This window comes from Ambystoma mexicanum, chromosome 6q (genome assembly GCF_040938575.1).
Source record: "Ambystoma mexicanum isolate Mex_15411 chromosome 6q, UKY_AmexF1_1, whole genome shotgun sequence".
Classification (NCBI taxonomy): domain Eukaryota; kingdom Metazoa; phylum Chordata; class Amphibia; order Caudata; family Ambystomatidae; genus Ambystoma; species Ambystoma mexicanum.
Genome location: NC_090937.1, coordinates 939170526 through 939192467, shown reverse-complemented (window position 1 = coordinate 939192467; position 21942 = coordinate 939170526). Strand labels below are relative to the sequence as shown.

Here is a 21942-nt window from a genome sequence, read left to right as displayed (position 1 = left end):
CCGCCACCAACACCACTAACGCAGGCATGGGCTGCGACACTAATCACTTCGGCATAGAGGCCGGGGCCTTAAACTTCTTCTCCAGCCTCCCTTTGACAGCTGGTTCCGAGAAGGGGTGTAGCATTGTGCGTAGGCCCTCCTGCCACACGTGGTCCAGTATAGGAACGGAGAACGCAGCCTTCCGCTCTTACTCAGGAGCCAACCCAAATTCCACATACGCCTTCACCATCATGGCGTGGAACGCCCCAACATCATCGGGAGGTGACGGTTGTGCCGGAATACGAGGCTGTTCAACCTCAACATCCGAATCCCACGCCGGATCCCTCGACGGCGACGAAGAGCCAGAAGACATGGTCTACCTAGGCACACTGTCCGACTCAAGAGTCCAGCAGCTCACCCTCTCCAGGATAGGGACGTGGACGATCTTCACTCCCCAGCAGAGGTACCGGCAACCCAGCCGCAACCGTCTAACACGGAGGACCACCTGCAGTGTCGATGACAGACCCCACCGGACCCACATTCAGACCTGGAATCCAGCTGGCCCAACAAGGATTGCAGCATGGACAGGACCTGGAGCGACACCAGCGACACCATCGCCTGCAGATTCACCAGCGGATAACTGGAAGGACCAGCCCCCACACCCATCGAAAGACCAACACACTGCAAGCACAAGCCCGACGGACCCAACACTGGCTCCCGTTCGTCCTCCACCTCCGATGATACCGAAAAAGCAGCAGTCTCTTAATGTAGCAAGCTGTCCATATCCATCCTTGACGACGAGAACATTGTGCCTTTATCAAACCCTGTTGTTGCCGGAGCCGATGACACAACCGTCGACGACAGCATCAGAGCTGGCAGAGAAACCGTCGACGATGGGACCCCCGTCGGCGAGGACGTAGTTGGAACCGCAGCCTGCAGGGTAGATTTTCCAGGCGATCCCGCCTGCCTGACCCCACTGGACCGGTGCTTGGAGGACTCCCTGCTAGAGGACGACCTGTGATGGTCCCCTGAAGAGGAGTGTTTCGACGATGAGTCTTTCTTGGCTTTCACCTGCGACGCTGATTTCTCAGGCCTACCTCCAGACCCCCAGGCATGGTCAAGCCGACTGTGCTTGGACAAAGACGCCCCCTTCGACATGCGTTTCCTCAAAGAGGAGCAACCACTCTTCCTGACCTCTGAACCAGGGGCAGGACGAGACTTCTTAGCCAGAGGCTCAGCCGACGCCACCCGGCGATGATTCGCTGCTTGAACAGGCCTCTCCGATGCCAGGCTTCGAACAGACCCCACCTCCGAGGCAGGTTAGGTACCTTCATTCAGCCAACACACCAACTGCTGATTGCGGTCCTTAAGCGTCTTCTGCGAAAACCCTTTACAGATTGCGCAAGAATCGGCCGAGTGATGGGGCTAAAGGCAATAGAGGCAATCCATATGCCATTCCCCCTCATACACCTTCAGTCCGCAAGTCGCACAGGGCCGGAACAGAGATTTCCAATAGTACGAGCACGTGATAAAACCACAACGAGCATGAGGTGATCCCAACACTTTGGAGATGGTTGAAATCTGAAGGGAAGCCGCGGGGCAGGGCGCTATTTATACCCTACATCCTATTGGTGGTGACTAAAGCACCCAAAAAGGACATTGATCAGGCACTGAAGTGTCGAAGTTTTCCATGGGAAAACGCTAAGTTAAAATGACCGAAGTTCCCAGCCTGACGACGGGGAATATTCACAGCATGTGAATCCATGAAAGATCCAATGCTGGAGAATATTTCATTCACGCAAATATAAGATTGTGTGAATCTGTGTGAGTGACCTGTTCTGGTGCTTGTCGTTTGAATGATTAGGAAAGCTGTACGAATATGTGAGTGCATGTGTATATGAATTTGTTTGTGTGGGCATTGATGCAGGGCAATATTAAGGTAAGAGAACATTCTTGCCTGGTGCACGCATTCAGCAAGAACATGTTTTCTTACCTTTATAGTAAATGGGTACTCCAATGACCCTTCAAATTCGAGCCCACACACACATACATTCATATGCACATTCACACAAGCAGTGGCTCACCCATATAGGATCTCACAAGCATTCACCTGACACCCACCGCAAACGCTTCACTCACACAGATTTACCCATTCATACGAGCATACAGAGAAACAGTCCTGCCCCCTTACAGCTTCTCACAATCACTGAATGATGGAGAGGCGCCGTATGGGGGTGTGACTGCTTGTGTGCATGTATATATGAATAGGTGTATCTGCCTGAATAAGGGTTCTAATGGGTGCCTTGTGTGTGAATAATGCACACAGCGCCCAGCAGGACACTTAGTCAGGTAGATACAAGTCAGATTTTCCAGAGGCTCCTGGAGCACGCAACATCACCCGTATGCCTTTCACACAGCTTTACAGTAAATGCATTTTACTCACCTATCTTCACCCATGTAATGTTATGTTATTTTATATATAAGGCACCAAAGCCCGCAGTAATGTACTGTGTAGGGCATTAGGGACACCACCAGCCTCTGCACTTGCAACGAATTCAAATGTTTTCCATTCGGTGCAAATACTAAATCTGAATTAGTATGGAACAAAGTAAAACCACTTACACCATAATGCAAATATTTTTTTTCAATTGTTCTTCTCTAGGTTTCTTTGAGAGGAGACCTGGAGGGTCCTGAAAATTAATGGTTGGGGGTGGATCGGGTGGGAGGGCGCGGATGTGCCCCCCCCATTGTCCCATATGTGTGAGGCCGCACTGGTTGTGCCAAACAATGCATGATTAGGTCTGCTCACTCCCTTGTTCTGCATGATCATTCTTGGATTATAAGTACATGGATTCATATTTTCATAAGCATTGCAAAATATTCAACATCACTCGCAGCAATCTAAATGTATTATTCAGTTCATTTTTTTTGTTATTACCTTGGTTTCTACATTAAAATTCCATCTAATCTAATGCTCACTAAGATCTAGAACATTCAAGTATAACAGGTTGTTATGAACTTGTTTACGTCTCACTTTAAGGACGTCAGAATTCTATTACTGCATATAGATTGTACTTAGTTTTTAGTCCTAGTTATATATAATTTAGGGGGCGCTGTTGAGCAGCCGCAAGATGGCTGATGATCTCCGAGCTCCCGTGTGCGGTGCCTAAAACAAACATTATAGAGCCGGTTTAATTACATCAAAGAAGGAAGAATCACCAGCCACAGACTCGTGAAGACATCCTGCGTGATCTGGGAAAACTCCATGGAGCTAAAGCCGTCTCCTTGACGTGTGCTCTTATCGCTGTGGCAGCCTCCCTTATCAGGAGACCAACGCCAGACCACGCAACGATTTGGAGGGATGTGACGACATCTCGATCGGGATTACACTGTGAAGATCGCAGACGCATACTGGCAGGCTGTACGAGGTGCGGGCTGCTGAATGTAAGAACGTGAAGGGAGATGCTGTGTCTCCCTCTTGAACAGCCTTCGGAAACAGTCTCCGCAGCAGCTACCCGACGACAAGCCCTGAAAGGAGTGAGGGAACTGCAGGCCAAGCCGGGCAGACACAGAGAAATCTCCGTCACATCAATAAGGTAACGGGAATACCTCACAGCAAGTTTTAAAATCACACACTCCTCCTCCCTTCCCCCACTGTCACTCTTGGGGTGTATGAGTGTTAGGCAGAATCCCGTGCAGTTCCCTTAGGGAGCACTACACAAGATTAGGACTACAGGTGAGAGCAATAAATTCCCTTTGATATCAGTTTGTACCACCAAGATTTAGTCGGTAGCTGTGGCTGAGCAGTCAGACTTATCTCAAGAGGGAGATGAGCAGTATTCAGGGTTTACACATTAGGCACACTAGACTATGGGACAAGGAAACACTGACCAAAGCTTTGTAGTTAAAAAGTAAGTATATATTTATTTTATACACCTCTAATCAAACACATGTATCACAATTATCAAGAAATTTAAAGTAAGTCAAGGAAAAATATACACACTCCCTATTTAAATTATAAGCCAAATGAACCAGAGTGAAAATAGAGCAAAACGGCACAGTGAAAACTACACACAAGGGATCCTCTAACAATTCCTCACAAGGGAGGGAAAGCACAAGTTGTTCAGAAATAGGTTCTTATATACCGTAGCAACACGTCCCCATCAGTTGTGAACCAGATCAACAAGACAGTGCATCAATATAAGTAATACTTAGAATGAAAACTGAGCAAAATGGCACTTCACAATGATTAAGCAGTGGGAAGAAAGAGTCGTTATAAGAAAGGGGTGCACCACACAGTTCGAATGGAGAATCAATCTCGAGAAGGCAGATCTAACAAATGGGACCAGAGTCAATAGGCCTGTGTCAAAGTTAGTGAGCCCAGGAGCAAAATGTTCTCGTAGCTGCAGTCAAGTCTTTGGTTAACAATATTTGAAATGGTGGTTGCAAAGGTTTTGAACAGACAATGTTGAGAAGGGGGGGCAGCAACAGGTAGGTAAAGGATTTAAAACACCTTCAGAGCTACCGCAGAGAAAGGGCGGCCTGGCAGAACAATGTACCTTTAAAGTGAAGAAGTGGCTGCTGCAGTGGCGGTTGTTCCTGGTAGTTCCTGCACTTGGAGGGGTCCAGCAGAGGAAGAGGGGCTCTCGTCGTGGAGGAAGGTTCGAGGTACTGCACTACCCAGGGATGAAACCAGCCGTGGTGCTGCCAAACTAAGTTTAAAAAAGGTACGCTCCTTTTAATCGCAGTCCGGGTCGATAGCTGCCTAACTATCCGGTCTCCAAGTGCAGGGCACTGGCGATTCGACCACAGCAGGTTCGGGAAGGCGATTGGCAAACTGGTTGGCCCCACCAGCTCAAGGGAAGGAGTCTCTTTCGGATGAAGATCTCCTCTCGTCGTGTGGAGAAAAGTGGTGAGACGCTGCAGCAGGGCTTCAACGGTGGCTCAGTCGTTGCAGAGGTCTTTGGCTTCTCTCCTCTTCGGCTTCTTAGTTCCAGTGGCGACGTCTTGCTCTTCCAGTCCTCGGGACCCTGCTTTTATGCAAAAAGAGCCCCATTCATACAGCTTAGCTGTCACTCACACAGTGGAGTGGTCCTCTTGGCGGGAGACCATCCAACCTATCAGGATAGAATGCGACATGGGTTGCGGAGGCAACACTGTCCAGGGGTCCTACTCTCACAGTGGACCCACCCCAGACTCAGTGGCGCCGGAAGGAGGGCTTCTGGCAGAAGCCCGCCAAACGGAGGAACAAAGGATCCCCGACCTGGGTTAGGATTGTAGAGAAAGACACGAGAAAGAAGTTACATGAAAGTTCTGGCAAATAAAACCCACCGGAGCAAAGTTAATATTAAAATGCACCAGAGGTATGTTAGAGGCTGTCAGAAAAAGTGGTAGCCTCGAACAATCGGAAAATCCCATAGAGAAATATTCGTGGTCGAATATTTATGGTAGTAACCACTGCGACCAGCCAGAAACATAGGGGAAAAACTATTAACCCCTTGCAGTACCTCCATAGTAAGATGGGTTGTACTGGTTTAGTTCATAGAAATTGACTAGTAAAGTCAATGGGGACTTTACATGCCCTGGGAGACAGTAGTCAGTTCCAGGGTATGGAGTCTATGTTTGGGGGTCGCTACGACATCGCTGTGTCACTGCACAGAGGGTGCTGTGTAACACCAGTGAATAAAGATGGTTCCTATGGGGGAAGAGAAAATCCCATAGGCATTAAACACAAAAATAGCCTAGAACACACATAGCAAAAATGCCTAAGAGTGGGAAAAAGAGTCTCACTCTTAGCAGGTAAAAAGAAACAAACCCTTCAAATCCAGCAAAGCTGCTGGGGGACTCTATAGGTAAGGGAAATTAGCCATAAAGTGAGAATCCTCCCTAACAACGAGCGCGCCTGGTGCTGTAGCAGCGCCATCAGTGAAAACCTTAACATTAAACACGGACAACGTGACTGCGGCTACCTCCCCTACACTGGGAATAGCAATGCGGCAGCAAACTCTGGACCATCCTGGACTGTTGCACATATGTTCACCTCTCGAAGGAACACAGGCCAGGACACACAGAGCCCTCCGACAAGGGCTAATTTCAAACTCTCATACTGAATATAAGCACCTCTCACCCGCTCGACACCATAAGCATAACCGTGTGCCCTGGACTCACTGCTGCATACAAACCACAGCAGGGAAAACTCAGCTAGAAACACTGCGTTAATCCCTGAAATAAATAAAGGTGTGTTGAGACATTGCTGACTGCAGCCATGCCTAGGGGACGGGGGACCCTAGGGGAGGGAGCAGCCAGAAGAAACAGATTACACTCAACAGGTATGCATGTCAAGTCAACCAGCTCGCGCAGGAATACCAGCCGAGACCCAAAGACCTGAAGCCAACATGGGGGAGACACCAGAGGTTCCCTGCCTCAGACAAATCATGGATAACATGCAGACAGGGTTTGCCTCCCTCACAGGAAAACTCAATGACATCACAACCAATATAGCCACTCTTAATGGCAAGATGGAACACGTGAGGACATGGCTCATGGAAGCTGAAACCTGCATCAGCATGGCTGAGGATGATGTACACACTCAATCGCAGATGGTAACCATAACTTTAGACCCAAGGAAAGCCTCGCAAAATGTGACGACCTGGAATTCAGGTACAGAGGATGAAACATTTGCATACTGGGCCTCCCTGAAAACTTAGGATGTGGCCTCATGCAAACGGGTGTGAAAAGTCTACTGAAAGAACTGCTGGGCAACCAACAATATTCTCCTATGTTCGTGGTGGAGCCGGCCCAGAGAACGCCTACTGTAAGGAGTCAACTTGGAGGCCCTCCACCCCAGAGCATGAATAGAAAAACTCCTTAACTACTGCGACAGACACACTATTATCCATCTGGCTAGAGAAAAGGGCCCACTGGAGTACGACAACACGTCCCTGCATCTATAAGCAGACTTCGCCGCAGCAGTACAACAGGAGCGAAAAACTTTTATGGGTGTCAAGCACATGCTGCGAGAAAGATCTATACCATATGCTATGCTTTTCCCAGCGAGACTCCGGATACAACACTGAGGGAAGACTATTTTTTACATTACCGGAGGAGGCAGCCTCTTTCATCGAAGCTCATATACCCATCAAACCCCAGACAGAGAAGTTGGAGGAAGTGGGAGAACCCTCTACGTCTACCAGACTGTGACAATTGGTACAGAGATGTCAACTCCATCCACTCACAGGATATCTGGTGAAATTCATGTTGTTGGTACCATTTATCCACTCTAGTACCAAGATTCATGAACTTGATATAATACAGGCTTACTTTACTGGCGTAAGACACACTGCTTTCCGGGAGGTGCACATGCAGAGGTAGCAGCCCCCAGGCAAGATTGCAGAAGTTTGTTATAGTATTAAAGCACAAGTTGGGGTTGAGTGCAGAAATAAATGGGTTACGGAGGGGGCGGTTGCAGTACACATAGCCCTATCTGCAAGGGCAGTGAAGGTGGCAGGAAGGGAGGAAAGTTTGGAAATCAAAAAGGTTTGAGAGAAAATAGTCAATCACTTAGTTCAATATCATATGTCCATGTATATTAAAAGTAGTACATGGATCCATTCACATTGGTGATACATCTATTGTTGTACACACACACAAAGGAAGAAGCGAATATCATGTTCACCAAGAACAGGGCCCAAACAGATTCTTTACCAGCTACTCCACAAAATCTAGAGGGGCATTGACACTAGTACATAGAGAAATAGCCTTCACTCTGCTACACTTACACTATCTAGGTCATTGTTTACTGAAAAATACGCACCAGAGAAACACTGTTGGTCCACTCATACAGCCCAAACCGGACGACCCAAATTATTATCAGGCACTGGCTGATCTTATCATGGGCTACCCACTAATCCCAGTGATATTGCGGGGGACGGGGGTTAGAACACAATCCTTAATTAGACCTAGACAGCACAGGACGAGTGCCCAAGCCATTATCAAAAGGCTGCAGATTGTATAATAGACGTGATGCATACTCTTGGGCTACAGAATATGGCACCCGTCCGAGAGGGGCTATACATATTACTCCACCGTACATGATTTGTCGTCCAAGATAGAGGTTTTCTTCATATCGGACCGCCTGGTGGGACAGATGGTGGGGTCCAATATACTACCCTGCACCTACTCCGACCACTCCCCCAATCAAGATCTCCCTACAATGGGATGATGTAGCTCGCTCCCGATACCCTTGGAGGTTCAAGTCACTAGCTCTACAAGACAAAGTATTACACAGTGACCTAGAAAATGACATACGTACATACTTCGCTTTGAATGACAATGGATCAGCAATGCAGGCTACGCTCTGGCAAGCCTTCAAGGTGTACATCAGGGGAATGGCTATATCGCACGAATTTGGGGTACGGAAAGATATACGCAGAGACCTAGCTAAAAGCGAGAGTAAACTCCAGGGATTAGAGACTGCATATGCAGAAACCCCGGACAGCAATACAGCAGAGATACAATTAGAGATCTACAGGCAACTAGCAGACAGGGAAGTGAGATACTTCGCTAAATCGTCCATGGTTCAGCACTACGGTGAAGGTGAGAGATCGGGCAGGGTGCTGTCCACATCTGTTAAATTAGATAAAGGGTGTGGACACAGTGGCAATTAAAGATAAAAACCTCAAATTGTGGTACTCTGAAACAGAGATTAATGAGGAATTCACAAATTTCTACAAGGAACTATACCAGGAACAAAACCCGGGAAGCAGGCCGCAGCTTGAGACACTATTCTACTCTATCCGAGCTATCAGCGGAAACCAGAAATCAAATTAGTGCCCCATTACAACTGAAAAAGTATTCCGGGTGAGGAAAGAACTGCAGAGACAAAGCCCTAGGCGGCCTCACAGCTGAATTATGTGTATAATATGGAGCCAATCTGGCACCTCATATACTCAAGCTGTGGTTAGAGGCAGTTGTGGAGGGACAGCTCCCACAATCTCTCCGAGAAGCGGTCATAACGGTCCTGCATAAAACAAACCATGTGATGAGTGTAGCCCCTTCAGACCCGACACTAATGAACGTTGACACTAAACTTTAGGCAAAAATACTGACAAATAGATTACTTCCACTCATGCCTGCATTAATACATCAAGATCAAGCTGGCTTTACAGCTGGAAGAGCGACGTCACTTAACCTCAGAAGGCTGTTCAATTTCATGGCCCGCATATCCCCCCCCCAATCCCACCCCTCCCCCCCCCCAATCCCACCCCTTCCCCCCCCCCCCCCCAAGACTCATGCAGTAGCCATAGCGATAGATGCCCACAAGGCGTTTGTCATGGTGTTGTAGCCGTACGTATTCATGGTCCTTCAAAAAATGCGGACTTCATCAATTACTTTAAAATACCCATAGCTTCTGTCCTAACACAACACAGTCGGCTCCATTCGTATTGGGTAGAGGGACAAGGCAGGGGTACTCTTTGCTATGGTAATTGAACCAATGGCAGGCCTAATCCGTGCCAGACATGTGAATAAAGGCATACAGATAGCTTGGACCCCGGATATACTCTTGCTGTATGCAGATGACGTCTTGCTTTATGTTGGAGAACCACAACGAAATTTAGATTCTATTATACAAGATGTAGCCCGAATTGGGCACAGTCAGGATTCACAATTAATTATGAAAAATCAGAGATGTTCCCCCTTACAGATGCTACATACCGACCCTTCACACAAACCCCACTCAAATGGACACCAGACAAGCTGGGATATCTAGGAATAAATGTTCTATAGTTGTGACAGAGGAAACCTAACACAGAAGGAGATAATTCTAAAAATGAAAATAGGAGCTAAAATGTTACACAGAGAAAAAGCAGAAAGGTACATTTTCTTTCAGAGACAATAATACTTGGACAATGAAAAAAAAAAAGGTTTAGGGATCTGTTAGTGCGCAGATTGAAAAAAATAGGAAGGTAAAAACAAATTAAAAAGCTTGACCCCAGACATTCAAGTACAAAGCGAAAATAGTCGAGGGCATTAGGGCAGAATTTCATTGCTGTGAATTCTGCTGACCCCCTTTTAGGGTGCCGTACACATTTTGTTTTTCCCCCTTCGTTATTTTTTGGATCTCTGATGTATTGTTCTGGTCATATGCTACTGAACTCCCCCTGCCACTGCAACTCTTCTTAAGTACATGGTCCCGAGTGTCCCTTAATGTTCCTAGACCATTTTTTTTAAGCACCCCTTTTTTGCCCATGGGCAAATGTATATACCCTACATTGGTTTTGGGGAGTTGGCTGGTGGCAGCTATCATTTCTTTTTGGACTCACCAGGGGAGCACTCCAATTGACTGCATCGGTATTTTCTTAAGTCCTTCCCCTTGTCCATTTGATTTCTTTGGATTCCTTTGTTCAGTGAAAACTCGATACAGACCTAAAATTGCTGTTGTGCACACATGGGCTCAATGGGAGCCCAGCCATGCACGCTAGTGCTTTGAACTGGTCTAGGGCTGTCCCCGTCTTTGGGCAGCACCTCACACGCCCTAGTCCTGCTGTTATGGCAGTTATTGGGGCTAGACTGATTGCTAAAACCTCTGTTTTAAATTCCCTAATAGAATGGGTGTGCTGGCTCAGTCCAGCACCTGCGAGTGGTACATATAAGGGGAACCATGTTCCTGTCCCAATTTCTGTCAGATTTTCAGAAGGTAAGCAGGTGTGCTTATCTGCTGGAGAAATGTTGCCATTTCGACGGTTACTGCAATTTTAGGGCTAAATCTGCACATACTGGCAGGTTCCTGTGTCCTAGGCTAAGCTCTTGTCCTTATTTGTAGCTGCTGGGCATCCTTCCCGGGCTTTCCCCATGGTGTACTTCTCTGCTTGGGCCAGGCCATCCATTGTAGGACTGTTGTCTGGGATATTTTATCACAACAGCCTTTTGCCTTGATGCTGGAAGCATACGCTACCTGAATATCCCACCTCATCTGCTCCTCTTGGCGGTCCTGGGTCGTCACCACTGCGCTCTCTGTGCTGGGACCATTTCTGCTGGGTGCTAGCCTCCTTTGCTTGACGGGCCGCCAGAACCTTGGTAGGGTTATTAGGTCCTTCCGGACCCACTTTCGTCACTCCCTTCTCTTCTGGATTGTGGGTCGGACTCATAAAAAGGCTAATTGTTCTTTAAGGCCATTAGGGTCATTGTTGATTCCAGGTTCAAGTCACTGGAAGCTTCATCTTGCCCTGTAAAAAAGGGTTTTACTTCACGGGTTGTTTCACATTAATGGAACCATATTTTTGTAACTAAGGCTGTGGATACCTACCTCTGGGGGGCTGGGTTTGTGGGTTATTCCCATACGTACCCTCGGAATACCCTGTGGTGTGGTGTATGAGATTTCTGCAGTGGCATTGCAGACGCTATTCCCCATTGACTTACATTGGGACCGAGTCCTGCTTGGGTGCATTGTGTCCTGGGGCTTCTGGGGTCTCGAACCTGGCCCTGGATGTTTTCAAGGAGGTCTTTCCTGGTGTCCCCTGGGGTGGTTTCCCAACATCTTTTCAACTGTAGTAAGGACTGGAACTTACCTGTCTCTTAACTGCAGAACCTCCGATTGACTTTAAAACGTACCTTAAACGGAAGGGACACCAAAAGGTTATTTACGTGTACGGTAACGTTTTTCCTGGGTTTCCTCACTCTCGGCCTCTTCAGTTTAGGTCCAAATAATAACATTTTGGATGGTGCTCCTGATTTTCAAGTAGCAGACATGGGTCCTCCAAGAACGTCCTAATGAAAGCTAGTGAAAGGTGGTGTTCTTTTAGTCTACCATATTATAATACATTATCACAAGTGAAAGCCATCATGCACCTTTGCCATTTATTTAAAAAAATAAAAAAAAAAAAATTGTAAATTTGTGTGCAGTTTTTGAAGGATGGATTGTTATTTGAGAATTTCTAAACGTTTTAGGATTACCTTTGCATGTATTTGGTGACCTTTTGCCTTTTGTGACACTGAAAACAAGACGAAAAATAGATGGTATATATGTACATATTATCATCTCACCTGACATCCACAGTCGATTCAAAGAAACTAATCAGGTCTTTGTCGAGTTGAATTTCCAAAACCGATGCAAGTCCACGATTTCCTTTTGCTTCTGTTGGGTTGATGCGCATTGACCCATTCATGCCAAAGTGAACCCTGGGACAGAGGACATTGAAAAAGGTCATCACACAACACTGCACCAATACCATGTATCCAATCAGTAACACTCTTTTGAGTCAACTTGAGGATTAAGTGTATGCACTGGATGACATCAGCGGACGCCAAACTCACCGATAACAGGATGCTTGAAAAACGCGTGATAAACAAAGGCTTAAAATCAAACTGGGGCGAGACCTACCTCTTCAGTGTCTAAACATAGTCACTGCCTACAGCAATCATCTGCTGGCTTAAGATGAGAGGGTCATAGAACATTCAGTTAATCACCCGTTGGTTTTAAAGAAAGACTAATGCCTACATGGACATACAGTCCGTAACATATTGACCAGGTACCATAAACGCTGTAAGGAATTCTACCTAGCTCACAGTTTAGGAAATTATTGACTTCGGGTTGATTGAGTCTCCTCTTCACCTTACCTTTCTGCAAGTCTTCCCCACGCATTAATCTATACATGTTCTTAGGCTACACCTCTGCTTTTTTCACACTCATCAGCTTGCGGGGGTGGCCCAGGATGTCGTTTTTCTATAGATAGCCATTTTCTATAGATAGCCATTTTCTATAGATGGCTACGTATTACTGCTATTATGTTTGTAACCAATACACAAAATGCATACTGCGATAACCTGATGACACACACAAGAGTACATGCGTTGAATGCATCTTTGACATATTTGAGAATTGTGCATGTAATTTGCATGTGTCTGCACGGTTTTCAGTGTGCATTTAAGTTATAGCAGAGCCCTCAACTGTAGACTGTTGCCCTGGGAGTTGATAGATTATTTTATAACACCCATTCAACATTTTGCTGCAACCCATAGAATACAGCAGAGTCCCACAAATAATTTGGTCCAGGTGTCAGTCACTGACATAGCAGTCATCTCTGCACCTGAACACAATGCTTTGCATGGTTTTTATGATGTTTGAAAACTAGTCATTTCTGCTAGCAATTGCATAGTCACCACACAGCACTTCCAGGCATAACAAGGGCAGTAGACCTTATACAAATATCAAATAACATAACAATCATGAGAAAATTCAAAATAGGAGAAAAAAGATACATCTCTGAAAACCTGCTGGTGTATTACATCCCTGTAGTGGCATTAATAACGCAATGTGTCACTCATGCCAAGCAAGCACCACCAGGCGTTAATGTGCCCCCCAGACCTGCATAGAAGGGACAAACAAGCCAATTTTGCTCCAAACAAAGACATCAGAAACCACGGACACACATGTGCCTGCTCCTGCTTCAACATGCACTGCTCAGTGACTATGTTCAAATCTGTGGTACTAGCAGAGCTGTGTGTGGGGTTTAATGACAGCCCCAGGAGACATTACTGAAAGGCCAGGTTAGGCCTTTACTGTGAAATAGATTGGTCTGATGGAAAAAGATACACTGGTGGATACAGGTCAGCCTAAATCTTAACACAGCAAGGGGCCTAGTGAATGCAGCGTGTGTTTTGCTGAACAGTGACACAAAAAAACATGGAAAATGCACAGTGTAGATGACAAAAGGAAAGGCTGACTGTCAGTTCCAACTGCCATAGGAAAGATACTGGAGGTGCAAAGCAAGAGAAATGCACGGATTCAGAAGTGCATTAAACAATTATAGCAAAATTCAAGTTATTAAAATAAATAAAAGGCTTCACATTAAAAACGAATGCAACAAATTGAAAGGGCTATTTTCTTCTTGCAAATGCAACATGTAAATCCCTTCTGAGCACAAGAGAGTCATGCCTCCAAGTTGCTGGGCAGATTTCTTAAGTACGTTCCCTCATTGCAGGTCCATTTGTCTCTTTATCTGGAAGTAAGATCTCTTTGAGGCTTGTGCATACTAGGTATGTATGGCCTGGCTGAGCCAGCCCTGGGTGGGTGCAGAGAATGAAAATACAAACTCTAGATCGGAACTGTAAACAACTCAAGATTGTAAGGACAAATGTCAAATGCCAGCATGGCCTCATGACGTCAGAAGGCAGAGGTGAGCCATATGCTGAAGGATAAGGATCTTTTCAGCACCATTACCTCTCAAAGAACAAAGAGATGATGTGTTTACTACATCCTTAAGTCAACATTAGACCCAGAGTCTAACAGATGCTGTGACCTCCAAACAACTGAAATGGAAGAAATTAAACTTCATATTGTATATTTTAATTATATAGCCATTGGCTTGCAGTAGAAATGTCATTTTACTTAGTAAGGTTTGAACCATAATACTTGCATGGGTGAGAACTACCCCTTCTTTGGTCCTGTAGAAGCGAGGGAGCCTAAAAATACTCCTCCTGCCTACAAGCAAAATGGAAGGCAGAAGGGACCGCCCCCTTGACCACCACCCCAATCAAATGGTAGTCAGGAAGGGGTCCAGAACAATGATCCCTCTGACCCGGCCACCAATGTAAGCCCTAGGTATAAGAGTACCAAACCAATTCTGCGGCATGTGTACACTCCCCTGGCACTGGGGGTTGAGAGGGGGCCCAACCAGGTAAATACTGCCCCAGGAAATGTTCTGCCAAACTTCCCTCTGGAGAAAAATATCACTCCACCTCCCAACCAGATTTTTTTTCCACAGGTACCCTCCCAATCAGAACTTCCATAATAATCCTCTTTCTCCCCGGTTCCAGGATAATAGATCCCTGAACCCAGGAGAAGGGAGGAAGAGGATGGAAAATTATTGGGGAAATTTCTAGTACCCGAGCTGCTCCGGGAGAAGGGACCGTTACCCTTTTTGGAAGCAGCAGAGATAGGCCTTGAGACCTCACTACAACCCAGAAAACGTCTCAAAGCTGGAGTGACAGGTCAAGTAACTGATCGAAGACCTGGGGCGCATGCGGAGGGTTCAGTCAAACCCTCAACTTAACCCTGCTTCCGGGGGTCTGATGCCGCAGGGGGGAAATGGAAGGAAACGTCCAACAAGCCAAAGGTTCCCCAGGAGGGGGCCCAGGTTGAGGGTAGATGCCAAGCCTTTGAGGAAGCCCCCTTTCTCACCCAGACAGAACCCCTGGAAACCTCCAAGCCTGAAAGTGACTCTTCAGCCCCCGGGAAGTTAGAACCCAAAGAGCAAAGGATAAGTAGGAGAGGCCAAAAAGAACCTGGTCTGTGGAGGAACTAAAGATAATCCCCTTTGAAAGAGAAGAGTCCCTGGAGGATTCAGGTAAGCAAACCTTCTCTTTCAGGAATGGGGGGGAATCCCTCCTGAAAGACCTCGAGTTGGATAGGGCAAGTATGGAGACGGACCCAGATCAAGAAACTCTTCAACCCCAAAAATGTGAGCTAAACCAAGAATAAACAGAAGAGGTACACTCCCCACAAACAGGTTCTGAGAACTGTCGTCAGGTAAATGGGGACAGCGAAGAATCTGGTGAGAAAGAGGATCCTCCAATGAAGCAAACTGACCGATGCAAACTTTCTCTTACAGATTCGCGATCTCTGACATGGAAAATCGCACAAGATCACACAGTTCAATATCGAGGAAATTACTGCGATTCTGGCAAATAACTCCATACTATCTTTTCACCCTGAAGGAGAAAGAAGGCAGATTGTATGACCTGGTCAAGGTGCAGGGACAGTGTGAATTATCAGCTCTGGTGGACACTGGATTCCAAGCCACCCTCCTGTCCAAAAAGGCTTTTGACCAACTAAACTCAGGTAGTGGGAGGGTCACAGAAATCCCCTCATACCTCTTCCCGGACAACTCAAAAATTTCAATGAGAATTACATTCCCGTCGAAGGGACTTCAGATCTGGAAATAAAAATTGGGTGACATCAGTTGAAACATCCAGTGATAGTTATGACTCAGAGGGCACACCATGTTTACTGGAAAAGGATCTCCTGAGGAGGTTATCCCCTCTGATCGACTGTGTAAACAAGGTCCTCTGGACTCAGACTATCCGGCATATAAAACTTAGAGTACCAATTATGAAACTTGTACCTGATATTCAATTGACCAACGCCCAAGAATGTGGAGTTTCATTTCAAGAATAATCAGGTCACAGACATCACAGTCATCTCTGTAGGACAACAACCCGTGATGGGAACCCTTCTCCATTCTTGAAAATCAACCTTCCTCCCAGTTTTAAGTGGCATTCCACAATGGAAGGGAACACACTGAGATTTTACACCAGTACAAAGTAAGAACAAACATATAGCCCCATGAGAAAAGACGACGAACCAGCCCATAGTCCGACGGACATTCAGAAAAAGGGCAAACCGTTGTTTTTCCCCATTCAGATAAATGAGGTGGAGGAGCCTGTACTCGCCAGAGTATGCCTGAATAATGGAAAAGGCTTAATCAGCGCAGGATTATTCATGACCCTTCCAAAAGATTAGACATTCCCAAAATTCAGTTGATTGATAAATGGGAAATAGGTCTGGAAACCCCAAATTCCAAACATGCATTGCCTAGCAGTTGTATGCTAAAAATGTCAATTGGCAACAAATGCATAGGGGCGTGAGAGTTGTCCCTTGGGTAGTGAGATTCTCAACCGATTCACAATCAATTTGTACCTAATTAATAATATAGCCAGGTAAGAACTGGGGGTTAACCCCATGGGATTTGACAGCACTGAAAAGTATTCCTGTCAGTTCAGTTTCTGCCTTATGCGGTTGAAGTTCAAATGCGAGAAGAGGTTACCATCTCAGGACAGGTGCGACAATTCACTACGGCCCTCCAAATTAAGTGAGGACAGAACCTCAAACATCAGGATGCCTATATAAATTTGAATTCCCCATCTCCAACAACAAAGGATGTATTTAAATCCAACACTTCTAGTAGATCTAGAACATGTCACCATTCAAATATTGGCGGATAACAGCAATCCTAAAAGTATCACTTTGGGTACAGACATCTTTATTGGAATGGCAGTTGATGCCCAACATTATTCTATTGCTTTAGGTAATTAGATCATTGGGCCAATCCCAAACAACTGTTTTGACATCAGCAACAGTATTCCTCCAGAAAGGATTTTTATCAGGCATCGGGGAATTTCTTGCTGTACTCTTCCTGCCCTTATGGGATGAAGAGGTGACCTGTGACATCAGGAGAGATGAGGTAGTATTCAGGGTCAATAACTACTACCTCGAGTGCCTGGAACCTCCTGTCCAGGTCAACACCATCACCCAACTGGAGGATACCACTGAATTTGCCAAGCCCCAGGTCTTTCCAGGGCTCAAGCAGATGGTCAAAGAACAGATCAATAGGGCTGATGCCTGTGAGACGTGGAGCAAAAACGGAAACAAGCATTCGAGGAATTCCAGAATATGTTTTCAGTCAATGCATAGGACTGTAGACGCACATCTATTCGACCACCATACCAACGGACCCCGAGATGGCTCCAGTATTTGTGAAACACCGGTTTACCTCTTGCGTCCATGGAGTCACTCACAAAGATTATCAAGAACTTGATGCCCGTGGAATAATTTGTCCAATCCACAATACCGTTAACAACCCTGTACTGAGGAAACTCAAACCAAACTGCCAATGGAGGATATGTGCAGACCTGAGGGAGTTGACAAACTGGTCCACGTCAAGATGGCCACTTCCCTACATCGATCAAGGGCTGGCACAGATCCAAGGGTCCAAGATGTACGCAGCCATTGATTTGAGTAATGGCTACTGGACAGTACCCGTGAGGGTAGATCAAACCAGCTTGACTTTACCTTCGGGGGTAGCCATACACGTGGACCTGAACCCCCTTTGAATACATAAACCCGAGCAAGGAGTTCAACATCCTTCTGTATAAGGCCATGCCAGACTTGGGCGAAAGGGGAAACCTGACATATGTAGATGATGTTCTGATAATGAGCTCAACTGTGGAAGAACATATAGCAGAAGTCCACTATGCTATGACCTAGTTGCAGAAAGCCGGAGCGAAACTGTCCTTTTAGAAGGCACAGTGGTAGAAGACCCCAGTGAACTTCTTAGGGGACAAAATCACCCCTAAGGGACTTAATCCCCAGGCGAAGAAGGTGGAATCCTTATGGAAATTAAATGACACTACTACTCTGCGAGAATTAAGAAGCCTTCTTGGACTCACCAGTTACAATTGAAAGTTAATTGAAGACTACGCAGAGGTCACTTGACCTTTTAAATGCGGGAGTGGGGTATGAAACCATCTGAGGCAGTCAAACAACTGAAAAGAAGCCTTTTGCAATCAAGAATAAGGAGTCCTCCTTGGAGACGGGGTTCTGAAGGCACACCCCTAAACACTCATGCCAGAAACAAATACAACCCACTATGTAAAAAAGTACCAAGAAACTCTTGCAAGGATAACTTATTTCTACAAAAATAGGTGCACCAGCAAATAGCTCTGGTGCCGAGGAAGATTCTAATCAGAAGGAATACGAGCACAGGCTTAAAAAGAGCTCCAGCGTCACATGTGACATTACATATGGAAAAAACATGCACGGCTCGTTGGCGTGCCCTATACATTTAGCGGCCTGCTCCATAGTGGATGCCAGGCCATTGAACCCTGCCCAGTCTGTCAGTCTTCCATCACGTGGGGTCTGCTGGGCTTATCTCCAGGGAACCAAGGCCAAAGAAACAATTACTCTATCATTATACAGTGCACCTGTCAGGCTCAAAGACTGGCACAGGGGGGAGTCTCGAGGTCACACTAGGACACTAGGACACACACACACACACACACACACACACACACACACACCCCCCCCCAAGGCTTCCACCCTCGCTTTTGAACTATTATTTTTGCCTCCCTGTACCTCGCATTAGAAATCACACCATTGTATAATAAAGATGGGACAACCATACTCCTAGATCTTTTATGGTTGATTATGGTCGGTGATCTGGGGTCAACTAGTGTCATGGAATTCAGGGGACTAGGGCAGAGGCCATAACTCAGTTTGCTGGGTGGAGAGGGTAGGAGGCCTACTTTGGCCCGTTTATGATAACATGTACACCAATGCACCCAACACAGTCTGGTGGCCCTGTGGGGCACATTCTTTCTTAGAACAAACATATTGGCAACACTTTTGAACAAAGGAGGGTTTCATTGGAAGCTAGCAGTGGCGTGGGCCTCCATCATCAATTAACACTTGGAGCTATTCAGATTTCCTCGTCAGGTTTGCTGCCTGTGTTTAGCACATTAAATACTGCTTGACCATGCAGGCCCTATACTTCGACAATGGCTACAAAATGGCATCTACTTAAATGCGTGCACTATGTCTAAATCACATATGGTGTAGTATCCTTTGGGACACCCCCCCCCCCCCCCACACGGGCTATTAGAGATCTCCCCACGAGGCTCGCCTCACCCTATAGTGCCTAGTGGGGTGGGATCATTCCCTTCCAAACATTTCTCAGATACCTGCCTAACAGCGGTGTTGTACCAAAAGTATGATCAGGTTAGTCATCTCTTAAGCAAGCAAAACCTTGTCCTCTGTGGAGCATAAATGTGATGACTGTTAAAAAGGCTCTCCAGGCAACGGTGTGGTGGCATTGAAAAAAATACCACCCATTCAACCAGGGGGAGCACATCATCATAGACACACCTCACCAACCATTGCAATATCTACAAAGTGCCAGAATCCGAGCAGGGAGCGTCAGTTATTCCAGAATTACTTCCTGGATTCTGTCCATGCAGGGCTTTCCTGTGGAGGTCAGATATGACCAAAACAAGAAGAATCAGTCCAGTCTGGCTTCAGAGCGGCCAGAGGCACGGAAACCTCACTCCTGAACACTCAAAGACTTGCTCACAAATCTCGATTCCAACTCCCCCCTCCGTTCTCATCCTTCTTGACCTTTCCTCTGGCTTTGATGCTGTCAATCATGCCACCCCTATAAATCGGCTCTGTGATACCTTTGGCATCACTGACCTTTGCTTTGGGCTGGTTGACCTCCTTCCTCTCGGACCGGTTCAACTGGGCCCTTTCCTCTCCTATATCTCACTTGGCACCTGTGGTGCCCATCAGGGCTCTATTCTCTCGCTCTTGGCTTTTCAACATCTACATTGCCCCCTAGCCAATTTGATCTCTGCCTTCTGTCCTAACTTCCAGTGTTTTTCTCCTGAAGGATTTGCCTACTTAGTCTATTGCCAATTGTCCTTATGAAAGAAGGAAATGATGAAAATGGAAAATGTTTAGTACAAATTTGAAGTTTGAAACACAAATAAAGACTGGTACACCTAAAAAACATATATGAGGTGTTAAATAAATTTGGGGTTTGAAAAAGCCTACCGCCCCACCCACACTTACATTTCGGCCCACTATAGGCAGTATGTAACGTTCATTTGGCCCTTTGGCAAAATCAGTTGTGCACCCCTGATGTACAGGGATGGCAAAGTTAGGGATGGCATATGGGTATAAACGTACCCTTCACTGGAGGAAGTGATCAGAGAAGCTAAAGACTTGGAACATCCAGCCATGTGTGTAAAAGAATTAGAGAATCAGCGGAAATGCTCTCCATTAGGAAAATCTATGATGACAGAGGTTCGCGCAATAGAACCCAAGCAAGGCGACAGGAGTTGAGGGAATAGTGACCAGCCAAACTGAAAACTCCCCTGCAAGAAAAGTGACTTGTGTCCGGCCATCAAAATGACATGCAACCTGTGCAGGAGGATGAGACATGAACAAATTTTACAAGACAAGGGCCAAAACAAACATGGTGGAGGAACTATGTGAGGAGCTATAAGAGGCAGTATTTGCTGCAGAGGATAATGATGCAGACATGGAAAAACCAGTGGCGAAAGTCAACATTGTGGCCAAAGACCAGGGAGATGACAATCAACTCAGGTACAAAATACACCTTAATCCCAAAAAGAATATACAGTGCCAGGTTTGGGGCAAACAGAACCCTAAACAGAAAAGGCATCAATCCAGTTGGCCAAGGGGGAAGGTGCACAACTAGTAGGATAGTTTCACATAGAGTTATCCTTTAAGGACAGAAGGCAAAGTGTATGCGTCACTTACGGGCAGTACACCACTGTTCACACCAGAAGAGGCTTCCCATGAGATTAGAGAATTGGAGAATGCAGTAGAATCAGTCATGTCATGTGAAAGTGTAGGCAAACAAGAATAGAAATCCACTCCCCACAACCATTTATTCAGAGATGGAATCGGTGGTCTCAAAGGTTTTGCAAGCCAGATAAGGTTAAAAGCGGGTTCCATACCCATTCTGCAGAAGGTGCGCACAATAACAATATCAATGCATAAGGAAGTAAAAAATGAACCTTGTTCCATGGAAGAGCAAGAACCATCAAAAGAGTGAATTTATCACAATGTGTATTACCCCTAGTAGCCGTCCGAAGCTCAAGATGACTTAAGAGCTTTGAAGAAATGCATCATCCCAGATAGGCACCCACTCCCAAACTTTACAGAGTTTCTCTGCACAATGGGTCATGCTAAGTATTTCTCCACCTTAGATTTAGAAGGTCGGCATACTACTAAGTCAAGCTCCATGCATCTTTGAGAAACCGAACAGATTTTATAACCCAGAAGTGTTATTCCAACGTATCCGGATGTCCTTAGTATTAGTGTCTCCTGCTAGCGTTTTTCAAGGGGTCATGAACCCCCTTTTTCCAAGAATAGTGTTGAGTAGTAGGTTTCCAACACAAAATGTTTGTATGTGGAAGGGTTGTTAAATTGTATGACGAGCGCTCAAAATGCATGCTAGAGATTTTAAAGTGAAGTGTGGATGAATTTCATCAAGGACAAGGGCCTATTTAAGGAGATGAATTTGAATCTCTTGGATATGCATTTTCTGTAAATTGACCAAGACCAAATAAAAAGTTGACAACTATCAGAAACACTACAGAACC

General features: G+C 46.0%; 1 protein-coding gene across 2 annotated transcripts in view; it reads right to left on the bottom strand.

The window, feature by feature from the left end:
* The window catches only part of NEIL3 (nei like DNA glycosylase 3), a 216534-nt gene that overhangs the window by 149216 nt on the left and 45376 nt on the right, over positions 1 to 21942 (bottom strand). For both annotated transcript variants that reach the window (XM_069631449.1, XM_069631450.1), the window contains exon 4: positions 12022 to 12156. In XM_069631449.1, coding sequence (XP_069487550.1) covers positions 12022 to 12156 — 135 coding nt within the window. The remainder of the gene's footprint in view (positions 1 to 12021; positions 12157 to 21942) is intronic.